This window comes from Takifugu rubripes, chromosome 15 (genome assembly GCF_901000725.2).
Source record: "Takifugu rubripes chromosome 15, fTakRub1.2, whole genome shotgun sequence".
Classification (NCBI taxonomy): Eukaryota; Metazoa; Chordata; class Actinopteri; order Tetraodontiformes; family Tetraodontidae; genus Takifugu; species Takifugu rubripes.
In genome coordinates this window covers 8,431,035-8,456,055 of record NC_042299.1, presented here as the reverse complement: position 1 = coordinate 8,456,055, position 25,021 = coordinate 8,431,035, and the positions used below count along the sequence as shown (strand labels likewise).

Genomic DNA, 25,021 nt, shown 5'->3' with positions numbered 1-25,021 from the left:
CAGCCCTTTGTCTTTGTCCAAGGCGTCTCCCAGCTCTGTCCTTGTCGCTCCAGCAGCGCGGGTGATTTAGTGAACGTTTCTAGGAAACGGCGCTCCAAAACCTGATTTACGCCCCATTGTAGCGCGTCAGCTGTGTATTTACACTTCAGTACAAACGGATCATCTATGACCTGGGGGTCGAACTGCACAGCAGTTCAGTTTGATCAAGGGGACGGCGAGAGCTGTTTCCTTGGAGATTTTGACGTAAGCTTGTCCTTTCAGACCGCGATGAGTAGGTAACGTGCAATTTCATCGTTGGGTGAAGGACACCTTTAAGTGATGTGAATTGGTATGCCAGCAGAACTGCTCAGATTCTGTAAGGAACCGTGCCGCCTATTTAAATTTGACACCGCTGAAACAGGGCAATATTCTTCGTTAATGAAAGCAGACTCGCCTCCTGCCGTCGCTTCCGTTCAGAGGTTCACACTTTTGATGTTTTTGCTCATATTTTTTCAGGATTCTGGGTCTTTTTTTTTTTTGAGGCTTCTCAAATTTTGACCAGCCGCCAGCCTGGGCGGCGTCACCGGTCGTGTTGTCGACGTTTAATCTAAAGTGGTTTGATAATCCCAGCCGTGATGGACATTCGGGGGTTTTCAGGATGACAGACTGATGCGGAATGTGTCATTTGGACCTGTCTTGATATTGAATTTGGCACATTTCTGGCAAAAAAAGAGAAGCTCCTCTGGGGCTATTATTAATCATTTGTCAGCAAATGGCGACACAAATGGCAGCGTTGTTTGCTTTTCCATCCTTTCATGCTCCTCAGAACCCTGCTTGTCTCTAAAGCAGCAGATGAATCCAGGTCATGAAATAACCCTCAGCTGTGCTCCAGTGCCAGCGGGTGTCTGCGTGTGCTTCATCAACCCACTGCTCCTGTAGAATCACACCCTCTCAGAGCCTGGTTCCCCTTTGTCCTCCTTCTACCTGCGTATGAATCGGTGTTCCAGAATCCAGTGTGTCCGGCTGAATCCCACGGGAGCTAAATAAGAGAGCCGCGGCGGCCGCGGCCGCTGCTGAGCTGTTAGCATCAGGCTCATGATGTGTCTCATTTTCACTGTTCATACTTTCATTCTCTTCTCCTCTCCTCTTTTTTCATCATCTCTTCTGTTTTCCACTGGACCTCTCAGAGTTTTCTTTCACAAGTAAGTTTCCCTTCTTTCATTGTAGTTGCTCCCGTCTCCACCGCCTAAATTGGCTTTTAATTTTAAAGGAGAGGAAGCAGACGTTCTTATTTAATCCCGAAAAATGAGCCGGTAAAGATTCAGACATGGGTTCCTCACATTGCAGATATGATTTAATTTCCTGGGCTGGTCTGTTCTGCTCCTCTGATTGGGTTTCTCCAGCTCTGGTATTGATCCATATGTCAGCCTGCAGAAGGTTATTTGCACCGTGATGTTCACAACATTTTTCTGCGGTTTGATTTATATTGTGTTTGTATTCGTCTCCATCTCTAAAGATGATGGGAGTTTGTGCGCTAACTGTTGTGGAGTGACTGTTTTTACTGCTGACGGTGATATAACCGGAACCATTCTGAGCAAAATGAATGTTTCGGATATTCAGACCTGACTTGAATTCCCATCAGCCCCCACTGCAGTCTTTATTTATTTGTTCTGAGCTCTGAGGATTGATATTAAGAGGCTGTAAATAGCTTGTTTCTGTCAAGGTTCAGGTTGAAAAACCTGTTTAATGTGATCTGCAAAGCCCCCCCCCCTCTTCAAGCCCCGATTGGTGTTTGTTCCTCCTCTGTTAAGCGTCTTATGAAATCAGCAGATTCCAGTCTGGGATTTTGTGTTTTAATGAAAGTGAAAATGTAAATGTGAGAGGAAGAGAATTATTTTAACCACATTGGGTGTGTTGGAAGGCCGTGACGCTTCCACCCAGACACGGCTGCCTGGAACCATCGCGGTTGGAAATTGTTCTGCTGGGTTTGAACTGAAAAGTCCTTCAAATGTTAAAAAGAAATTTGTGGTTGTGAAGGAAAGGGAACGTGGCCAGTGGAACAACACAAACATTGCGCATAATTATCCACTGTCTGAACTCTTAAACAAAGTGGAACCAGTTCGTGCTCATTAGCTGTGGAACTTAAAAGAGACCCGTTTCTGCTCCATTAGAAGCAGCAGGGGATCAAACTACAGCGCCGGAGAAATGTTGCTGGTTCCCCAAACCTCCAGTCCGGAGCCTTTTCTTTGTTCCACCTGATCGGCTGTGTTGTCATGGTTTTTATGTTCAGGGAGCACTTTTGTACGACGTCGACCATCCGCTTTAACGATCATTCCAGCTCTCGTGGGTCCGTTTCCTGCACTCTTTGTCCAACTGGTCGATGGTCTCTGGTTCCTTTGTCACCTAAAATGCTCTGGACCAATCATGTAGATGTGACGGCTCTCTGAACGATGTCAGCAACTGAGGCGGGGCACACACGAAGATACTAATATTCCCGCTTCCCGGCCAAGGAGAGCAAACGCCCCTCTATCTAATGTCTTAAAAGATTATCCTATAAGATCCTCCTCTGGTCTGAGTTGTGTTAAGAGGGAATTTGTCCTGATAATCGGCTCCGAACGTGGTCAGACACTTGTAAATAGTAAAAATTGTTCAATATCTACGACCAAAAATCTTGGTGTGTGGGGGAATCCGTCAACTCCTGTGTCAGGACTCCGGAATGGCGAATGGCGAGAACGGAATGGAGCTGATGAAGCGAGCTGACAGGAAATAAAAGAAAGCACGTTGGCGCTGTCTCCGGGAGTTTCTTTGTTTCCTCGACCACCATCACCCCCTCTGCTTTTATGTCCTCTTCCCTGTTGCGTGCTGCGTTTTCCAATTGTTGTCAGATTGTTTTAGATCACCTGCGATCACGCAAGATTTCCGGGTTTTGAAAGGGAAAATCTATGTGGTGGTTACGGAATCTGGACCCGTGTGGTTCAAAGCCCGACTATTCATGTGTGGGGTCTCGAACCGAAAGAAAACCTGTTTCACGATCTCAAAAGCTCCTTACGTGTGTGTACCCCGCTGAACCTCCAGTAACGTCTGTGTCCAAACACAAGTCAATCTTCATCGGTTGCTAGGCAACCAGAAGGTGGCGTTCGGCTGCTCATCATGTTTTCACCATCTTTCAGTTTCGTCTGAGGCTCCGCCCCGTATCGCTGCCACCACTGTGGTCCTTAGTGAGTATGCCAGCCAGTGTGCAGTGTGTCCGTTTTCACTTCCTGCTTTGCTTCACGCGTGTTCTGACTCACACAGGACGGTCCGACCTCTGTAGACACGCCGTCGGCTAACGGACCCCGACATTTAGACGTGACTAACATTTGGAAGGTTCTCCCTCTAACCTCCTGACTGCTGTGACGTTGTAAATCCCGCCGGAGCATCTGTTCCCAAAACTCATCTCGTGCTGTGTTAAATATGCTGGCGGCATGAATTTTCCTCCCAGACTGTGAGTTCTAGTCCTCAGCGCCAGCGCCAGACAGCTCAATCTCACGCTCGCCACCGTAGACGCGAACCCCCGGCGAGCCCATTCCATTAAAACCAGCTCATCCCCCCAAAACCCATCTGGTTTTTGTAGCTGAGCTCAAAACTAGACTGTAGTTTTGCTTCCCGACATTCCAGCATCTCCTCACTTCTGAGGTCACTTCCTGTAAAGGAGGAAGATGCCGCCTTCTGACAACACCAGCACTGGTTTCTCTGTGTTCTCTGTCCTCCCCGTCTCTGTCCAGCCTGGACTGACTGTTAGGTCCTGGTCACTCGCTGGTTCAGGCTGAACTGGAGGAGTCGGTGACAGGACGTTGTGTTTACCGGTGTCTTCTGGAGCTGTAGACTCCGGTGCCGTGTGCTTCTGTGAGCGTCAGAGCTGCTTCAGTCGTCTCTGCAGACGCACTTTTCCACTTTCCCACCCGCCTGTTTTGTGTCTCATCACGTTTGGTCGCTCATGTTGTTTTTAATTTCACCCTGATTTTCCTCCGTTTGTGACTGTTTGAAGAGTCGCGTTCATTTGCTTTTTTTGGGGGGGGGGGGGGGTGTTAATTGCTCTTTCATGTAGAAAATAACCAAACTAAACTTGTTTGTTGTGACACCATTTTTTTTCCATTTTTTGGTTGTTTGTGTTGGTTTTGTCATTTTCTCTCCACCGTTGTTGCTCATGTGTTAATTTGATTGACATGTTTTCATCATTTCAAACTGTTTTGTATGCCCCCCCTCCCCCTTTCTGCTGTGTTCTTCCTTTTGACCAATTCTGTGCGTGCTCGTCATGTGACTTTGTCATGTGGCTCTTGCATGGTGCTGACGATGTCGTCTTCGCTGACCAACAGAAGGTAATGTTTGTTTTTTTCTGTCTGCGCTCATCAGAAATAATTCATGTTTATCTTTATCTGGTTGAAACTGTTGGATTAATGTTAAAATCAGTCAAAGAAACCCGATAATATCTGTTTTTATACCAGAAGCGGACGCCCGACTCCCCTACGGAGTAAAAACCGATAGAGGACAATTGAGATCTCAGATGTGGTGTCAGACAGGAAGTGCAGTTTATGTTTGTGATGATTTTAAAGTAAGGGTTAGTGTCCGAGCTGCTATAACCCCGAGTGGAGTGTACCCCCCCTCCCACACTCAGGCGGAAACATGTCAGCAGCTCGTTGCATCATCTTCAGCTGCTCGCTGTCGCCGCTGCAGATCTGCTGACTCAGTTTTGGTCGTTGACTCCATCATCTCATCGCTCGAGAGTGATTCTTTGAGCTCAACAGCTTCACCTGGACGCCGTCGATGATGAAAGACTCAGCGACCATGGTTTGAGATGCAGACGGTCTCGGGGTTCGCTGAAGGTGACGTGTTCAGCATCACTTCGTCCCCGACCCTCCACCACACGGACAAATGGTTGATTTGGTGGGGAGCAAAGGTCGTCCGTGATGAGTCCGACCATCTCTGGGAACATTTCTGTCACTATAGAGTAACACTACAGTGTTCCACAACCATGAACCAGGATCCTTTACAATCAGACAGATGGACGCACGAGTTGTTGCTTTTCACATTACGCTAACAACCACAATTAGCTCAGCATGCAGCGCGCCCTTCAGACTTTCCCTCAGAATTAGCTTCTGTAGTTTGCGCCGTCTCACTGGCTGTTTTTTTCCCCGTCTCATCACAGTTCTCTTGTCAGTCCTGTCTGCATGTGTGTTTCTGCGTTTGCATCTCTTCAGTCTTCACAGTTTTAATCCAACCCCAAAGCTAACAATCATCGGATCATTAACTCCTCCGTTTGGAGCTCCGTGAGAATCACTAATGTTGCCCTCTGACCCTCACTGATGATCTCTGAACTTGTCCATTAAAGGATCTTTTAATTTCACCCCGTTTCTCCCCCCTGAGGACGGACAAGGTCTGTTTTCGCGTCCATTTCCACCGGCTGTTACTAACGACGACCGTCTGCGTTGCTTCCAGCTCTGCGCGCTCTCTCTAGCTGAATGCTCCTCTCAGATGATCGTGTAGCACTATGAAGAATTGTCTTCATGCTTAATCACTGAATGAACCACTAACGGTGATGCGTGAAATGCTGAATAGTGGCTGAACGTCAATAACTGACTTATTCTCTCCTCGGAAACATGCCTGTCGCTATTTTTCCTTTTATTTTCTCTTCATGGAGGATGAGGGAGAAAAGCAAGAATAGGAAAAACCAGCTAATTAATATCTACATAATGGGAGAGCGTCTTACAGCCGTTAGCAATACGTTAGGATGGAAACACCCCAATCTGACGGAGGCCTACAAGCTCATTATCCAGCAGCCCGCCAGTCATTCAGCAGATAATGAGGAACTGAAGGAGAACAGCACCTGAACCACCGGTTCAAAGGCTCAGAGTCTCTCTTTGATCGTCAAAGAAAATAAATAATCTCACTCCAGATTTAAGAGCGTCCCAAGATCACAAACCTGCAGCGAGGCTGAAGAGCCCCACTGCCGGTGAATATTGTTGCCATCGTACCTTCACGTGAAGGTTCATCTGAAAGCGTTAACTTTCAGGACAAAATGAGTCCTTTTACAGCAGCGTCTGCGTGTTTTTGGTGTCCTGTTGCTCTCGGAGCTCAAACCGCTTCAGTCAGAAGCTCGTAGGAGGCTGGTCTGTCGAGATGTCATGCTTCATTGACTCCAACATAAGAGAGAACATAAATGGACCGGTCCTGTGTTGGCTGGTTATGCTGGGTGACCCCCCCCCCCACCCTCAACCAACTGGCTCAACCAACAGATGAGATGGCTGTCAGAGTTAAGATTATCCACATTTCTGGGTTCTCGGCCAACCATTTTTTGTTGTTTTTCATGTGTAGGGGAACCAAGCGCCCCCAAACTGGAAGCCAGGTTCCACAACAGGGGCAATAGCTTCAAGGTCAACTGGATCAAGCAGGACGATGGCGGGCTGCCCATCAAACACTACCTCGTCAGATACAAGGCGGTGAGTACCACCAGGCTCATGCCCGGTTCTGATGTGTGTAGTTTTTACTCAGAATGTTGACAGAACAACAGGTCCAATTATCTTTGATTAGATTAGACAGAGCAACAGCAGGGTCTCACTCTTGTCCCTGTCAACGTTCCGTCTTCAGAAAAAAGGCTCGGAATGGAAGCCAGAGATCCGCGTCCCTCAAAACAGCGACTACGTGCTGCTGAGCGGACTGGAGTGGAACACGGACTACGAGGTATACGTGGTGGCCGAGAACCAATATGGCAAATCCCAGCCCGGCACCCTGTCCTTCAGAACATCCACTGAGCCCACCAGCGTCCCAGGTACCGATCCACAGAGCAGGAAATCCTCAGCTATGACCACAGAGAGCGACTCCTAATCAGATGCCAGGCTGGCAGAGATCATCCCTCTTTTATTAGCTCGACTTTGCCCTCGTCCTTAAGGTGGACGGGGCAGATCCGGGTCGTAGCGTTGACATTGAAGCTCGTTTTGTTTTTGGCGAGCCTGATACCTCTGCCATCCTGCTCTGAAGGAGTCCGGTGGGCAGGTCGCTGCCCTCCTCGTGGTCTGTCTGTGTTCCTGTTCCCTGTTTGTCCATCCGAGGTGTACCATGTTGGGCTGCCTCTCCACCCCCACATGCCCAAAATTTAAACAACTTTGTCCAAATAGTTTTTTTTTGTCCCATCCCATTTGACAAAAAGTTGTTTCCTCCTGACTGAGACTCGTGAGAAAATCTCAAACCATTTCCACGCCTCTGATTTCAGGGTCTCTGACCCGAATATAAATTTTCACGGCCTACATTTGGGTGGGGACGCAGCCTAACAGTCTTTGCATAATGACTCTGAGCTGGATTATTTGGTTCATTTTACTGGAGACGCTCTAAAAACCGCGGCTGTCAGTGCATGGCCTGTAAAGAAACCCGTTATTTTCTTTTTCATGTGCTTGTTGACCAGCAGCCATGTAGCAGTGGGAGGTTTGGATCACTGACAGTTGTGCCGCAGCAGAGGTTTACCCGGGTGGACCCCCTTTCCTTCTGCCCGGTTCTGTCATTATACTTGTAGTTTTCGGATACGTAGCGTTACTTTCGCTGTTGGGTTTTCGTTTCGTTAGCGATGCCTCAAAGCTTTTGGGAGGCGACTTTATTTTTAGCTCTGCCTTTTGTTAGCATTAGCTTAAAACAGCTGCTTGCTCCTCTTCCATATCCAGCCCTCAGCAGTAAATTGGCCCTCTGATGCAGCTCCAGGATTGTTCCAAGGTGGAACACACGCATGTGAAATCAAACACGCAGACACGAGCGTGAAATCAAACACGCAGACACGCGCTGATCGGCAGCAATCTGTTCGGGTACGAAACAATCTGGCCCGTGTGATTTCCCCTCAGGTCCGGTTGAAAAGGGATAAAACTTAACGCAATAGAAACAAGCACAAGTCTGAGAATATTTACGAAGACTGTCTCAGAAATGTGGACTGATCCATCCAGATCTCCCCAGCTAAGCTTGGCTTGTTGCACTACCAAATAAACAACAACAAGGTTGACTTCTGCGGCTTCGATAACACGACGTCTCCCATCTCTTCATGTCATAACCCCGACATTTTCGGTTTCGGCTTTTTGTGTGCAATCTTGCATGGCTCCTTCTCCCTGCCATGGCCAGTGGTGTGATGCTAACGCTAAGCTAATAAAAGAAACCAACCCGGCCTCCAGTTTCGTCCTGAAAGGAGGAAACAATTGTATTTACTTCGAATTCCCTGATTATTTATCTTTTTAAATGACCGATTCAGGTCCAGCTGACCTGTCAAGTGAAGTGAAGCTTGATTTTAGAGACGACTGGTTGCTTTATTTCTACGTCTGCTAAACTATGAATCTCTTTGTTGGTAATGCCTCAACAGAGATAAACGGATGTTCTGTCTTACTCGGTAACATCAGAGACTCTCCGAGGCCATTGTTGATGCTTGAGGTTGGCCTTTCTGGTCTGCTGCTGCTCCCTAACTACAGCTTTGGGATTTGATGGCTGTTATGAGCTCGTGGATGCATTAATGAGGTTGTGGATGGAGTCTGTGATGAGCATTTAGATTGTTAGATCGTTTGTTTTTTTACATTCCACCACTGGGCCGTCGCAGCCTTTTCAGACGTGTTGCTAATCTGCTTCAAGGCTGATTAAAACCTTCCCTTTATGTTGGTCGTGACGGAACCTTAATGCAGCGTGGAGTCGTCTCGTTTCCCCCCTCTGATGTCATTTCCTGTCACCATCCCTGTGAGCCCCCCCTCGTCACGTCAGGCCGCCAGTGCGCTGCTTTGCTTCGCTTTCATCCTCTGACTCACGTTTCCTTTCAGTCACTAATGATCTTTCAGATGTTTACTTCTGTGTTTCTGACCTGATTTCTCTTTTCCCTCCTTCTCCCTGCTTCCATTGTCTGCCCCCCCCCCCCCTCCCCCCCACCGTGTTCTCCTTCACGTGTGATCTTCTGGGCACGTTTGGACCATGGCATCTGTCATCCACTCCTCTCCTGTTTCTTTCACCTCTCTCCTTTTCAAACACCCGTGGACGTTGGTTCGGTACCCATCAGCCACTCTGGGTTGCCGGTGTGTGACGTTCAGTCTGGCCGCTCTGGCGCTTCCGGTGCTGTCCGCGCTCTGGCTCTCATAAAACTGATGTCGTTGGAGGAGACAGAGGACGTCTGAGCCTCGGAGGTCTTTGGCCCAGACTCGGTTTGCTCTCTATGCCTTTTGACCCCTGTGCAGCCACACACAAGATGGAGAAAAAAAAAAACAAAAAAAAAAAGATGAAGAGTCCAGACGTTGTTCCACCACGTTATTACAGGGTGCTTCTGTACTTGCTTCATTCTCAGATTTTGAGCAATTTCGATTCTGTTGATTTTTTTTTCTTTTTTGTTCATCTGTTTTCTTGTTGTGCAGCTTTGGGAAGGGAAACATGATGGTGGGAAATGTTGCCACATTGATTCAGTAACACATTCATAATGCCTTAATAATACACAAAGAAGTGATGGAGACACTAAATCTCCCCCCCACCCCAACCCCCCTGCCCATGTCTGATGCCACGTGTAGTTTAAACCGTCGGGACAGCTTCGGAGCTTCATCAGCTCCATCCCGCCTGTCCTCGTGTCACACGTCGACTTTCCTGTCGAAGGAAATCAGTCACGTCGGCGTTCAGCAGGAAATGAAAACCAGTTCAACACAGGTAGCCGAAGTTTAGAATAACAAAGAAAAACGAGCGGTTCTCCGGCCAATCGCTTTATTTCCAACAGTTTCCCCTCACAAATGTTCACCTCCCACACACGCAGAGAGCGCTGGGACGACGGGCGCAGCCGCCGGACGCTGGCCCGTTCAGGGTTAAAGCATGTGACAGCATGGCCGCCGCATGCAGGCTGACAGCAGGCGTGAATGTGCCGCTTTAAACCAGTCCAGCATTATGAATGTGTCCACGTGCTGTGCCTCATTTCTCTTCTCTCACACTCCAGTCGAGACTAAAGACCCCAGAAAGACAGGCAAGATTCCGATCACCCACCTTTATCATGTCACTGTTTAAAAAGAACAGAAGAATCATGTTTTTAATGTATATACTCGTTGGAAGAAGTCGGCTGTTTTTTTTTGGTCTGTTTTTTCTTTTCTTTTTTTTTTGGATGACTTGTGTTTATCTTTTTACCCGAACGCAGAATCCTGTCAAAACACTGCGAGACGTTTTTGTAAGTGCATATGAGTGTTTCCATGTAACCACTGTAGGGGTGAAATAAACTGTGTTGGGTTTTTTTTCCTTCTTTCATGGAAGTAAAATGGCTTTTCTGGAGCTTTCAGAATCTCAACCTGCAAAGACGTGTGAAACGTGCTCGAGTTTAACTCAACACCTGAGCAAGGTTCATGACCTTTGTCATGTTTCCTTCAGATCACATGACCTTCAAACTAGTCTGACCCCCTTCCTCCATCCCTGAAGGTCCCTCAGACCTTTGGCCACTAGAATCTGGGTCACGCTGGGTCCGATTGTCCTCAAATTGACCTTGTGTCTCATGTTAAGAGGAATGGCCCAGACAGACAGATGGACAAGCTGGCAGCGCGACCACAGACAGCTGAGCGGGTGTAATTCCTCGCACGGCCACTAGAGGTGCTTTACCCTGCGATGGAACCGAAACCGGTCCACATGGGTCCATTAGAGAGGAGAGGAGCGAGGAAGAGTCACCTGATCAGCTGATTAATAAAGCACGTTTTCAGTGATCAGCCCGCTGTGTGTCTGTGTTGGGATCCGTGATTAAAAGGCCAGAACGTCACGTTTCCTGTGACTTCACATCATTTCCTGTTGGAAGCTGGAAGGAAACGTTTGATTATTTCACACACACAATATCTTTTTATTGTTTCCACTTTAAAAATGGGTCCATATCGGTGTTAAACTGACCCAGAGCCTGACCCCCCCACAGAGAGGAACTGTCGGTTCCAGTCAGGCTCTTTTCCCTCTGATGGTGTCTCTGCTTGAGGAAAGAGGAGGTGTGAAGGTGCTGCAGCGCCTCACTGTGGCCGGACTCTGAAGGAGGACAGACTGCAGAAAAGACAGAGAAGTTAGAATCAAAGTGTCCTTAGTCCTGTTTTCGAGGTGGACGTCTTCCTTCCGTCCTCTTTTCTGTCCACCACATGGATGGATCTCGAAGCTGATCTCATCTTCTCTGTATCTGAAGCCGCATGAGACTCGTGCACGCGTTTCTGTTTGTGAAGATATTCCAGATCTATTTTCCCTCATTTCAACACACCCTCGCCCAGCTTGTTGAGCTCCTCGTTAAGGAGCTCCTGACGCTGTTCCTCATCACCTCAACGCCACCTTTCAGCTCTCCTGGACGTCTGGGCCCAGGTTCTTCTGATGTTCCTGCCCTGGGCTTCCCATCAGGAGGGCGCAGGGACGGACGCAAAGACGCCGTCTTGGCGTTCTCCGCTGCTTTATCACGTCTGACCTGTTGGAAACTGGCCGCCGCTGTCCTCCAGACCGGGGCGGTGTGAGCCTCATCTCCCGCCGTCTTATCAGCAGTCAGCCGGGGAACCTGCTGACAGCACTGTACCTGACAGGCCTGCAAAGTGAGATGTTTGTAGTCCATCCTGACAGGGAGATTTGTGGTTTGGTGCTGGGTGACGGCGGCGGGCAGGAATAGAGCAGCCTGCAGCGGCGAAAACATGCGCATGATTTATTCTTCCTGTTAAAATGTAAATGAAGGGACGGGTGGAGGTCGGCAAAAAACAAGTGTCGACTTCGGCGCTGAAGTCTGAGTTCGCGGCGCTCTGGGCTCTGGTCCTCGCCGCCACGAGGCAGCAGGGCCGAGGGGGGAGGAGCAGAGGAGCGTAATTACTGTAGAGGAAGCCTTTATCTCCTCCGAGGGTTCTATGGGGGTGTTTTCCTCTGACGTTCCTCCCAGGGGCTCTTGCTCGCCGTATTAAACTTTCACTCAGTACAATAGCATCAAGAGAGACGTTCTTTGGGGACCTCGGTCACGTTAACGATGATAAATTGAAGATTAAGGAGTGACAACAGCACCAGTCGCAATGAAGCATTGAAGCTAGCTGCCAGGGGTGGGTGGACATTTTACTGAATATTTATACCACAAAGGAAAAGAGGCCTTTTTCTCGGCCAAATGGCGGTTTCGTCCACCTCCCTGGTCTGGACCTTCAGAGTAGAAACCAGGTATTTATGATATTATGATAGACAGGAACAGAGTAATTGAAAGAATTATAAAGCGGGTTAATTTGTGGACACCACAATGGGAAAACTGATGGGATTTCTTTGGTCCTCACAGCCTAACAAGGGGGGGGGGGGTTAATAAAAGGATGTCACAATGGGGTTTTTTTTGGTTAAAATAAGACCTCATTGGGAATAAAGGACCGTAAAATCTAAAGAAAACTATGCATCTGCAGTTAAAACCTGACTTTAATCGAATGTTAATGAACAGATGCTAATGAACACGCACACATGTGGAATATGGGCTCATATCAGCATCACTGGAGGAATTCATGTCCATTTATGGATGTTCTGGACATCTTTTGGTGTCAGTCTATGTTCTATATTCATGTCCACCTCAGCAGGTCAGTCTGACGCTATTTTAGCAGGTGAAGAAGCTGCTGCACAGATGATTTGGCGAGTTGGGGCAGAGATGGTGTCCTTTTTAGCCCGGGTGTGTGGAAATGTCAGGACGACATCCCCCAAACTCCCGAGCTGAGCCTGTTTGGAGAAAAATGCTGTGCATTCTCTTCAGTCAATCAAAAAGATCTGCATTTGTTGGTGTGGACTCATCTGTAGGAGGCAAGAACAGCCGGACTGGTGCTGAAATAGCCCATTTTGAGATGATCGAATATTCTCTCCTCTCATGAAAAGCTTTAAATATTATTTTAGGTAGTTCGGGAGGGCTGGATATTTAGTTAAAACCCATATTGGTCTGGTCCTGGATGATCCTGACTGCCCCCTGGTGGCGGAGAGGAGTAACTCCTCCTTTTATTTAACTAATTTTGAGGTGATGAAAGGCGGAAAATCCCAGGACAGAACACGATGGCGTCGCCCGGAACAGCTAGCTTTGCTCCTGCGGACATCCGCGTTCCCGATTTAAGAAGTTACCCGATTGTCTGGGACACTAAATGGCTCAAGTGCGTCGCGCAGGAGTCGCTGATGAATCGATGCAAATCCGATCGATGGAAGTAGATTAGTCTCCGCCGGATGTTTTGGTTCTTGTGCTTGAGGGTCTCTGGAACAGAATTCTGAATCGGATGACACAGATCTGGGCTGCAGTCCTCATCACAACTCCCCTTCTTTTCTTCTTTTCTGACTTTCTCCCCCCTCTTCTTCACACCAATCCCTTCTTTCTTCTCACCTTTCCCGCCTGCTGTGCTTGTGTCTCCTGGACTTTGTCTTCCAGGTGCTTCCGGTGCCGGTTCCAGCATGGGGACGGGAGCCATCGTAGGAATCCTCATCGTGGTCTTTTTCCTGCTGCTGGTGGGCGTCGACGTCACCTGCTACTTCCTGAACAAGTGCGGGCTCCTCATGTGCATCGCCGTGAACCTGTGTGGGAAGGCCGGACCCGGCGCCAAGGCGAAAGACATGGAGGAGGGCAAGGCCGCCTTCACGTGAGTCCCCCTGGGCCGTAGATGAGCCCCTGTTCTCTTATTTATACCCATCTTTTCACCAAATCTGTCCCACTATGGGGAAAAAAAGGAACTTTTTGACTGGGTTCACAGAAGAAAGGCCTTTTTCCACCGATGAAGTGAGATGTTTTGTTGGGTTGCGGCTAATAGATTCCAGCTGAGAAGAGCGATTCCACTTCATAAACAGCGGAGCGTCCGCCGGCGTCGCTTTGATCAAGCCCGTGTTCAACAGGCCGACGTACTCGGCTCGTTTTGGATGCGATGAACTTCACAACAAAGCACAACAAATGAATATTTCAGGCCGTCACGTCAGACAGATGAATCATTTAGCACCAGCGTTGTCGCTGCCTGTTAGCGAACCTTTAAAGCTCAGAGCGCCGTGTGATGTCGGCAGACACGACGAGCGGCGAATCCCCTGAGGGGAAATGAAAGCAGAAGGTTGGAATGAGAATCACGGCTGCTTGTTTCACACTGTTTGGCTTGTTCCGGCCTATTTATCACCACTTCTCCTTCATCGCCAATTCAGGCAATCTTCCCTTTGTTTACATTTCTTTATGTTCCCGATGAGAAAGTCCACTATGGTAAAATTCTGTGACTCTTGATCCAATAGTTAGCGCTAACACAGGCTAGCGACACCACATCTGCCCTCGGCGAGGCGGTGTCTGCGCTGCTGATGTTAGCATAGCAGTGTGGTAGCGTGCTAAGTGTCCGCTGACCTCCGCCGACAGGAAGGACGAGTCTAAGGAGCCCATCGTTGAGGTGAGAACAGAAGAAAATCCAACCAGCCAGGCCGGGGGTCCCACGGAGCCAAACGAGACCACGCCTCTGACAGAACCAGAGTGAGTAGCCAACAGAACCAGCTAGCCAAGCATCCCGGCATCAGCATCTTTGCTTTATGGTGGCTTTGTTAGCTTCTCCAGATTCTGTTGCTAATATTAAACTGGGTGGTTTTGAGGTCTTCCCAGCAGAATCCTGCTTTCTTTACACCCCGAACTGCACTCTTATTTACGTTTCAACCTTTTTTTTCTCTTCACTTTTTCCCCCCATCTGCCCCCCCTCACCCACTCCTTCTCTCCCCTCCCTCACACAAACAGGCCCGCCAGTGCCGACGCCACCTCACTGGTGGTCACTTCGCTCCCCTCCACCGCTGCTAACTCAGTAGCTGAGAACTTTAGCACAGCACAGAGCGCCACGCTAACCGCCGGCGCCGCCGGTCCAACAATAACCTCCAAATCCTCCCCCAAAAGCAGCCCTGCAGCTGCCCAGTCCGGTTCTGATAACCCCCAACCTGATGTTGGGCCCCTGGTTGACCTTAACGATACACCCGAAGGTCCCCCTTCGTCCAACCCAGGTCTCTCAGAACCGGCCGCCACACCCGCAGCTGCTGCCGGCGACTCACAGACCCAGCTCAACCCAGCGGGCGCCCGCGATGACGCGCCCCAAGTGCCGAGCACGGAGTCGCAGAGGGCGCACGAGCCGCCAGGCCGACCTGAGTATGAACCTTCACCCCTCCTTCTGTGTGAAAAGACGCCTCCGACCTCCCGTCTCGCCACACCCAAAGGCGTTTTTCCAAAACCCTTCCGAGAAGGTCGGAGTCGTCTTCTCTCACTTCCCGCCTGCATGAACCAGCGCATGCCTGCACGCCGCCGACGCCTGTGTCTTTGCTCGTTCTTCCTCCTCTACATCGTCTCTGTCCCCATCACAGATGGTTTGACGTGGCGAGCGTCTCATCGGGGGGCGGAGTCAGAGCGAATATTAACGTTCCTCTGAGTGGAGGTTTGCTAGGGAGGAAGGGGAGGAGCTTTTATTGAGGAAGCGCTGACGAGCTCTTCTCCCTCCATCACCCCCCGGTTTGTTCGCTCATCTGGTCGGAAGGTGTCAGTGACGGAGCGCGAGGAGCTCGTTAGAAGCAGCTCGGCGTCGTCTTGGTGACGGCTGCTCTGGTTGCCGATCCGACCGCGCTGACACGTTCCGCCGCCTGGAACTGCAGGATCATGTCCTGATCCACAGTCCCGAGGTCACATCTTCATCTCCAGACGTTGGAGAGCCTGCCTCCTCCTCTGATGGCGCCTCCTGACCTTCTCCCCGATCCACCGATCTTCATTAACCGCTCCCTTCGTAGCTTGAGTCACAACTTTCAGCATGACTCAGCGATTTGGCTTTTTTTCCCACGCTTTTGTGCACTTAAGTCGAGTTTATCGTGTCCCATCGGCCAGGTTCTACAAGTAAGAAGGTAAAGTTTGGGAGCAGCTGGTGCTGATCCGATGGTAGCTGCAGGTAAAGTTCGTGTAACCGGATCCGAAGTGTTTGTTCGTAATCCTCTTGTGTGTCGTAGGTTCTGCCTCCATCTTTCTTTGTGTGTACTGTAGCGGCACGTCTCATTCCGCATCAGCTTTCATTGTTCCCTGGAAATAGCTGTGACATCCATGTTCTCCTGTTTGATGTCTGGCTCGGATAGCCGTTCCGATCCCATTATGTGTGAAACGCTTTCAGTTCCAGGAGGGGGAAACAAATTCCCTCAAAGCATCGTGCATGTTTTTCCCTCTTTCTCGGGAAAAAGACACAAAAGGCGGCTCAGAGCCGACACTCCAGAGAACGAGTGATTGTTAACACTCTCTCTCTCTCTCTGTGTCTCTCGCTCTCTCCTTCTCCCCAAAAGTGCTAAGAAGGACGATCACACCAAAGGCGAGACGGAGGTGAAGAACACCACAGCGGAGGTGAAGACGGTTCCTAACGAGGCTCCTCAGATGAACGGCAACGAAAGCAAAGCGTAATGTTCCCAGCAGCGGGAGCGAGGGGGGTGGGGGGGGGTTGGGTTTGGGGAAGGAGGGGTCGCAGTTACGGGGAGATCGGAGCGTTGACCACATGACTCCCCCCTTCCTTTCCCATCACCAGAAAACAACAACAGCAACGCTAAAGAGCGAGAGCTGGTGCACGCGGCCTCGGGCCGTCTTAGATTACTGAGTTCACAGATTAGCTTCCACGCGGATCAGAAGGCTTCACCACCCGTTCCCTCCATGCAGCACGCGCATCGGCACCACTTTGGCTCTTTTGTTGTTGTTGTTGTTGTTGTGGTTGTTGGTGTTGTGGTTGTTGTTGTTGTTGTTTAAATAATGCGCAGAAATGCCCGTGTAGCTTGTTGAACATCTTGTTTCCAGGGTTAGTGTTTAGAACGTTAGCATGCCCGTTTTTTTTTGTTTTTTTTTTCTGTAAATGTTGTCGACATTTGACTCCCTTCTTTCTCTGGGTGGTTCTGATCCAGTCCAGAAACTTGCTGGTCTCCTAAGTTAAGACTAGGTTCAGAGTTTTGTATTCAAATTCATCACCTCGCAGTGCGCAAATGGATTCATCTGTATATTTTGAGAGGCGTTTCGTTCATATTGTCCGGTTTTATTTTTCTCTCTTCTTTACGTCAGTTTCGAACCGTTCTGGAAACATGTTTTTAAAGCCTCATTTAGTTTCAGGCTGCCCATCCTGGGTCCAAATGTTGGGTTTGTCATGGACGACGTGCACTTTGATTATTGTCGCAGCCGTCTGTCACCACTAGGGGGCACTAGTGCGCTGCCGTAGCCCAAACGAGACAAGAGAAAGGGAAGTTCGGCAGGTTCAGATTAAGACCTTTAAAATGAGCCAGAGATGCCGTCTGGGCTGTTAGCTTAGCTGTTGGCTGTTAGCACCACTTTGATCTGGGACCTGTTCAGGTGGAAGCGATGTGAAGACAAATCTGCGTTCACCTCCGCAGCCACCTGTGGCTCCATCTTACGTTTATCCTTCCTCTTCTTCTACCTCCTTCTTCTGTGTCCAGCCTCCTTGACCTCTCGGTTGTGGTTCGTCCACCTTGAGACGTTCTGTGAGACTGCGTTTAAATGCTCTGTCCTGAACACACACTAGATGTAGGTTTATTCTCCACACACACACGCACACACACACACACACGCGCGCTCATCGTTTCCTGAAGTCTTTATGCAGCAGAACCTCCCTGCGTTTGCCTGAAGACCCAGAAGCTTCTGCTAACCACCGTGCTGACCCCTGTCTGCTTCACATCGCTGCCTTCTCTGTGCCACTATTGTTCACTGATGTTCTTAAAGGCTCTGCTGTCACGGCCTGTCTGAGGATTCATCACACAGTGAAGGAACGTAGAGGAGATGTGAGAGAGTTCCTCTGCTCACCACTCTCACCAGGCCTTCCTGTCTGACCAGAACCTGACTGGGTCCATCGGACCGATCGAGATTCGGCCTAAACCGCGACGCCGTTCTGTAGATGAATGTAACCCCTGAAGCTGTTAAAGGAGCTTCTGACCAACCAGGATGGAGGTCAAAACGGGTGTTTCTGGCGACGCCGTTGCTCTGCTGAAGGTTCCGCCCGGCGATCTTCTGCGTGTGCCGCGTTCTCCCTCGTTAGACCGCAGGGCAGAACGCTGCGAGTGTGTGAGCCTGTAGGAATAATGTAGCTAATGATGATGATGATGATGGTGATGATGATGATGATGATGATGATGATGATGATGTGAAGCAACGTCGAGGAACTGAAGCTCTGCAGTGCCTTTCAATCACGTCCATTTTCTCCGCCAAGTCCCCATTTCTCATTTCATATGTTCTGCCGCTGGAAGTTAGGACAGTTATAACACGTTAATAACACAACCCTCGTGCTTTTTCAGAATAAACACTAATTCTTCAAAAACAACCACAATGTTAATTCGTCGTCAATATTTTGACGCCTTGATGGAACCATTTTATTTGTAAATGAATTTGTTGCGATTCTGCGGGCGTCAGACGTGTTATAACACATCTCAGACATTGAATCATCCGTCTTGGTTAAACACACCACACACACATGTTCATATGTATTTATTATTGTCTCTTCATATATAAACAGCTGAAGGTTCAGAGAATGTCTGGGTTATTAAACACATGGGAAAAATGCAGGCAAAAGCTGCAGAAAAGAGCCTGAAATGAGAAGCGGCGACGCTTCGTTGGTCCGACGTCTCTGAAACACCTGAACGCTGCCAGAAACTCGCGTTTCAGCTCTTCCTGTTGATGCAAGCCTTCAAATCTCGTGTAACTTGTTTCACAAACTTTCCTTTTTCTGTTTGTTTCAAGGGGGAAAAATGTCATTTTCAAATAAAAGTGGTGAAATAAATTGTTTCTGCTGGAAATTGGTGTGAAAATCTTTTTCTTTTTTTTTTCGGCCAGAAAAGAAATTGCGAATTTATTACCCATACGATTAATTTTTCAGAGGAAAAAACATGTAGCCGAGGTCAAAATACAAAAATGTTAATCTTCCCAAATCAGCTGAATAATTTTGAAGACAGTTTGTTTTTCCAGAGCAGAAAATATGAGTTGTTTTTTTTTACATCGCTGTGTATTTTAAAATAGGATTTGATTATTTGATTTTAGCCTTTGTGAATAATTTCAACTGATGGGTTGAGTCTCAAATGGCTGGGGTTTTTTTTGTGCATCAGCAATGTTCTTCAGAAGTGCAGCAACAAGAGTAGAATAAATAATCGGAACTAAACTCTAAAGAAATCAAATATACCCATGATTGTTTATGAATCATTACTTTAATCCCATAAAGTTTGTTAAAACAGCATACATAAGATAAATAAACATCAAAACTAAAATATAACCAAGATATTAATCTGAAATTATGAATTATACGATACTGAAGTGTAGAGTGTTAAAAATAAGGATTTTTCTTTTCTTGTTCGAAGCATGCAGTTGACTATTCCGACCACTAGGCGGGAGTCTAATTCTAGCAACATATTTGTAGATTTACACATATTTGTAGATTTACAGACAAATGTGATGAATCTTGAACATGTACGTTATTCTAGAGGTGAATCATGATATATAATTGTGATAATAGATCATTTTGATCCATCTGTGCTGATGAACTCATATTTACAACTTGAAATCGCTTCGTTTTTTAAAGTAATGTAGTACCGCGATTTTCCACCAGGTGGCAGATTAAATCCACTAATTTCTTTTGAATTTATATATCCCGTAATTGTTGAGCTCCAGTCTCTTCTGTTGTTTCTCACCAGGTTAATGTGACGGTTACTTTAGAACAGAGAAGTTTCAGGTTGACAGGTAACAACAGTTTGAAGAACTTTTACTTAATGACTTTATTCCAGGTCTTCAAAGTTAAATTTGACTTTTAACCTCACAGTTTTGTTTTGTTTTATTTGTTTCTCTTCATTCGCTGAAGAATTTACTGCAGAAATGGACAAATGCTGATAGCGTGTAGATTCAGACCGAAGAGTACCCGGATGGTTTGTTGGGATTAAACCAGATTTCTTTGACCATTTTTTTCCAGCTCTGAAGGACACTTCCTGCTGCTCAGATGTTCCTCTGAGAACGTAAATATTGGCCACAAACACCACGACAATGGTCCAGTCTGGTTATCTTCCTACACACACACACACACACTTGGGTGGTAATGAGTTAATCAGTAAACGTTTTGCACTTAATGAAGCTTTTCTCCGTTTCTGAACAAACGTGTGACGTGTTTGGACACGTCAGTCCTGACCTGAACACAGAAACTAGGATGAAGTTGGACGTGGAGGTGAAGCGAAGCCTCAGCAGCTCTTCTGGAACTGTTTCTGCAGTACGCGGGAACAGGAAGCAGGAAGGAAATGAGAGGTTTTCATTTCCTGTTTGTTTGTCCCGTCTGAATAAATAACTGTTAACAACAGCAGAGACTTCGCTAAACTCTCACCCTTCATATCAAAGAGGCCACATTTAAAAACCGCCATCACACACACACACACACACACATGTTCTTTGTCTTTCCGCCTGTTCTGCTTCTGTGTTATAAAATAATCACAGTGAAAATGATGATTTATTATAATTAAAACACATCTGAACTAACCAGTCGATCCATTTATGTTTCCAGTATTTCCTTGGTTTCCTCCCAGGTTGGAACAGGAAACTAAACAGGAAGCGTTTCAGGGAGATGTTAATATAGCTTTTTTTAAAACATCCGCAAGATGATAAAAGTTGAGTTTTACAGAAACTCAAAGCGGCGGCTTCTTTTATTATTTCTGGATCAGCGGATCTTCAAAGGAATAGCTTCCCACTTCACCTCTTCAGTGGAACAAAACCGCGTTTAAATGAATAGTCGGGCCTCTCAGCTGGAGGCTGCAGCTGCCGCTTCTGTTATCCGCTCTGGTCCTCAGGCCGAGGAACGGCTAGGACAACAGGTAGGAAAGCTCCTGAAGCTCCTCTGTCCCGCTCTGGATCTTCCATCCTGTCCAGACCCAGAAGGTGTTTCCGGGGCAGAACTTTGGAGCAGCAACGACCATCAGGTTGCAGCATTTGTCTCAGACTTCCTACTTGTTGGATGCGATGGAGATGGGAATAAGGGAGTGTTGCGGGATTAGTGGGAGCTGCTTCCTGTGGCGCTCAGGCCTTCATTTCCCAGCAGCACCAGCAGCAGTATGAGGTGATTACCATTAGCATCGCTCCACCGCTCCAGCACTAAAGACTCAAGAGCTGGAAAGCAGCCGCACAACAATGGAGACCAGCACAGGTCTGAGGAGCTGCTCTGGTCCGAAGTGGTCTGAACTGGTCTCATCTGGTCTGGTCTAAGTTGGTCCGATCTGATCCCACCTGAACTACTCTGGTCTCATCTGAACTGGCCTTGTGTGGTCTGAACTGACCTGGTCTGGACTCGTTTGCTCTGGTCTTGTCTGGACTGGTTTGAACTGGTCTCATCTGAACTGGCCTTGTGTGGTCTGAACTGACCTGGTCTGGACTCGTTTGCTCTGGTCTTGTCTGAACTGGTTTGAACTGGTCTCATTTGAACTGGTCTTGTGTGTTCTGAACTGATCTGGTCTGGATTTGTTTGATCTGGTCTTGTCTGAACTGGTTTGAACTGGTCTCATCTGAACTGCACTGGAGTGAACTGATCTATCTGGTCTGGTCTAAATTGATTTAATCTGATCTCATCTGGACCAGACAGGACCAGATGAGATCAGATCAAATCAGTTTGTTCTGAACTGTTCTGGCCTGTTCTCATCTGGTCTGGTCTGACCTTACATGGTCCCATCTAATCTGGTTGGGTCTGGTCTGATCTTATCTGGTTTGTCTGATTTTATCTAGTCTGATCTCTTCTGGTCTGGACAGGACATCTTTCATTGTGTGTGTGTGTGTGTGTGTGTTGGAAGAATCGTGTGATCACCATTATCTTGTAATACCATACGCTGCCTTGAGAGGCACCAGTGAGTTGCTGGTTCTCCCATCACAAAAGGCTGAACCCTTTTTAAAGAAATCCTCGTTTCATGGTTTACTATTTATTTATTATCACTGAAACTACAGTTGGAGGCACATTAGCTCACTATCGCCTCCTCTGGCTGCAGCTGGAATAACAACACCATAAACTATCGCTCAGGAAACACCTTTAACTTGTTTTACAGACACTGGAACAAATATGAAGTGTAGGTTTGTGTCAGGGGGGGAAACTGAAATGATTTATTGTGTGTGTGTGTGTGTGTGTGTGTGTGTGTGTGTGTGTGTGTGTGCGTGTGTGTGTGTTTGTGTGTGTGTGTGTGTGTGTGTGCCTCTCTGACTGTACCGATGAGGAGGAGAACCTAAGGCAGGAGGAAATCGATCTCCTGTCAGACAGCACCCAGGGCTCCTTCCTCTCCCCTCCTCCCCCCTCCTCCTCCTCCTCCTTCTCCCCCTCCTCCTCTTTCCCCCCTTCTCCATCTCCTTCTCCCCCTCCTCCTCCTCCTCCCCCTTCTCCTCCTCCTCTTTCTCCCCCTTCTCCATTTCCTTCTCACCCTCCTCCTCCTCCTTTCCCTCCTCCCCCTCCTCCTCCTTTCTCTGCTAAGGAGTTCAAATTTGTCAATGGTTGATGAGAAAATGACCCAGGTGAAGGTCTGAGCCTGATGGTTGAATCCATCAGTCTGGAGCAGATCCACCTGGATAGTTAAGCCTTTTACACAGCTTAGTCATCTCCCATTATTATTATTATTATTATTATTATTATTATTATTATTATTATTATTATTATTATTATTATTATTGTTGTTGTTGTTATTATTATTATTATTATTATTATTATTATTATTATTATTGTTATTATTATTATTATTGTTATTATTATTATTATTATGAGCTGCTATAGTGGGACAGACAAGGTAAATGGGCTGGTTTTATTGCGACGTCACACCTTTCGGTCAGTCTAAGGTTACGGTGGCCCATTGATGACGGAGCTGAAGGTATGTTCACCTGAAACTGACCACACAGCCTGAGCTGGTCGGGTCGGCCCGTCCGTCCGTCCGTTCGTCTGTCAGAGCTGTTATTGATCCTCAGGATTGTTTTAAGCTCTGCAGTTTGTCCTCTGAGCTGCAGGTGAAGGTCTGGAATGAAGAAGTAAACAGACACTCGGTAAATAAAACACCTGGGTCAACATGGTAATTCAAGCCATTAACCTGAACAGGTCTGACGGAGCGTGCACGTGCGTGCGTGCGTGCGTGCGTGTGGTCGTTCAGAGGTCAGAAGACTTTAAACAGATGTGGGTTTCTCACAGATGAGACTATGAAATCAGACATAAAGCTAAGGTACCTTTAAGTGTTTGATGAAGTAAAAATCACTCTGGACAAATTTCTGTTTTCTGCGTCTTTAAAAGTCGATTATTCCACTTTTTACCTGTCGCATTATTTTAGTTAATCGTTACTTTGCAGATTAGACGGTGTTGCGTCAGAGCAACACTGCACATTTTATTGTTCGGTTAATTAGTTTTAAAGACTGATAAAACCAGAAGCACAGACAGAAGGAAGAAGGAAAGAGGACTGAGGCCACGTGGGAAAATGTTTTTTTCTTTAAATTTATCGGAAATTGACTCCTTGATTCCGTGTGAATGGCTCAAAAATGACACTTTTCAGGTTTTGCCTCTGCTTTCAGAGAGAAAGTCTATTGATCTCTGACCTCACATTCTCTCATGAGCAGAAAATGACACTTTTCATTTTTTTACATTAGCAATTTTTGGTGGATCATGAATTCTCACTGCTCTTTTCAGTCCATTAACCGAATTATCAGCCCTGTTGCTTTTAAACTCCGAAGGTATAAAACGAGTTCCTAGCTGTGACTTTTGCCTCCAGTAGTGAGCACATGGCAAGCAAGAAACTACTTCCCGACTAAATCCAGCAGAGGTCGGAGGTGAGGGTCAAGGGTCAGAGGGGTGTGGCCTCAGTGCCGGAGATGCCCCCCAGGTTTACACAAGTGTAAAAAGAGTCCATTCAGTGTGGCTGCATGGCCAGAGTTTCACAAAGGTCCACTGTGTGAGGCCTACACACACCCACACACACACACACACCCACACACACACACACACTCTTTCTGAGAGTACAGACAATGGGGGGTTTCTGGTCAGCAGAGCTGCAAACATGTTAACCTGCAAAACTTTATTTCCTTGGGACAAAAGTGTTTCTCAGACCTGCTGTTTTGTTTGCATTTTACCCCCAAAATTCTCTCTTTCACAATTTTGTAAAAAGTTATTTTAATTCTCTGATCAGGGAAGAAGATTCAAACGTAACTGGAGCAGGAGGAGAATAAAACGGTGCGTTTATTTCACTCCTTTAAAGGAAAACCTACGTTTTTCAGGTGTTTAAATGGAACAGCTTAACTCCTCTTTTAGCTTTCTCTGTCGGTTCTTTGGAGGGATAACATTGTAAAAATTAATTAGACCATTTTGTCCTGATTATTTTCACAACTGAAAATACTCCATCTGAACCAGTAACTGATGCACAGGCAAATCCTCGGGGTCTACCATCGACGCCTCAGTGTTCATTTAACATAAAGACGCAGACATTCCAGACTGTATTTACAGATTTGCTCCAGGACAGAATAAAAGAAAGGAAACTGTCCTCTGAATCACCACGCTGCTTAATAAAAGCACAAACCAAACTTCCTCCGGGCGCCTGATCTCTGTCTAACTCTCCGTGTTATTTTTAAATGCAGCGATGATCTGCTTTTTATAATTTAGCCCTCATCTTCATCTTCCTCCATAAAATGGTGGATTATTGCCAGATTAAGGGAGTGCCTTTTTCTTTATCCGCGGGTAAGCCTGCGCAGCACACAGCTCAAAGGTAATGAAGCGCTCTGTGATCCGCGCCTGCATGAATCTAAAAATTCCCAGAGCAGCTCTCTATTTTAAAGGAAATGAGATTCCCTGAAAGCCTCTTTCAAACCTTTGCTGGAAGCAGGAGCGCGTCTGCAGACCTGTTGATCAGTGGAAACTGCAGCCAGATCTTTTCTTCACATCAGCATCTCTGATAGAGTCCAAACCACAACTCCAGAAACCTAAATGTGGACGCGACCAATGGCCTACAGGATCCAACTCAGACTATGAAGGATCGTAATGGGAATAATAGGGAATAAAACAGGAAGTTAAACGAATTCTGTGGTAGAGATGATCCTCAATACTCTACAGCCTCC

General features: G+C 47.3%; 1 protein-coding gene across 14 annotated transcripts in view; it reads left to right on the top strand.

Annotated features, from left to right (window-relative positions):
* The window catches only part of ncam1a (neural cell adhesion molecule 1a), a 109,861-nt gene extending 93,490 nt beyond the window's left edge, over positions 1-16,371 (top strand). For 2 of the 14 annotated variants that reach the window (XM_029848396.1, XM_029848398.1), the window contains 9 exons: positions 1,167-1,181; positions 3,150-3,197; positions 4,335-4,337; positions 6,331-6,455; positions 6,604-6,784; positions 13,355-13,562; positions 14,309-14,419; positions 14,675-15,073; positions 16,240-16,371. In XM_029848396.1, the coding sequence (XP_029704256.1) occupies positions 1,167-1,181; positions 3,150-3,197; positions 4,335-4,337; positions 6,331-6,455; positions 6,604-6,784; positions 13,355-13,562; positions 14,309-14,419; positions 14,675-15,073; positions 16,240-16,354 (1,205 nt within the window). In that variant the 3' untranslated portion in view covers positions 16,355-16,371. Of the gene's footprint in view, positions 1-1,166; positions 1,182-1,413; positions 1,417-3,149; positions 3,198-4,334; positions 4,338-6,330; positions 6,456-6,603; positions 6,785-9,025; positions 9,241-13,354; positions 13,563-14,308; positions 14,420-14,674; positions 15,074-16,239 lie in introns of those variants that run through there. The other 12 variants (XM_029848397.1, XM_029848399.1, XM_029848400.1 and 9 more) reach the window with 8 other exon arrangements.
* Positions 16,372-25,021: the final 8,650 nt, after the last annotated feature.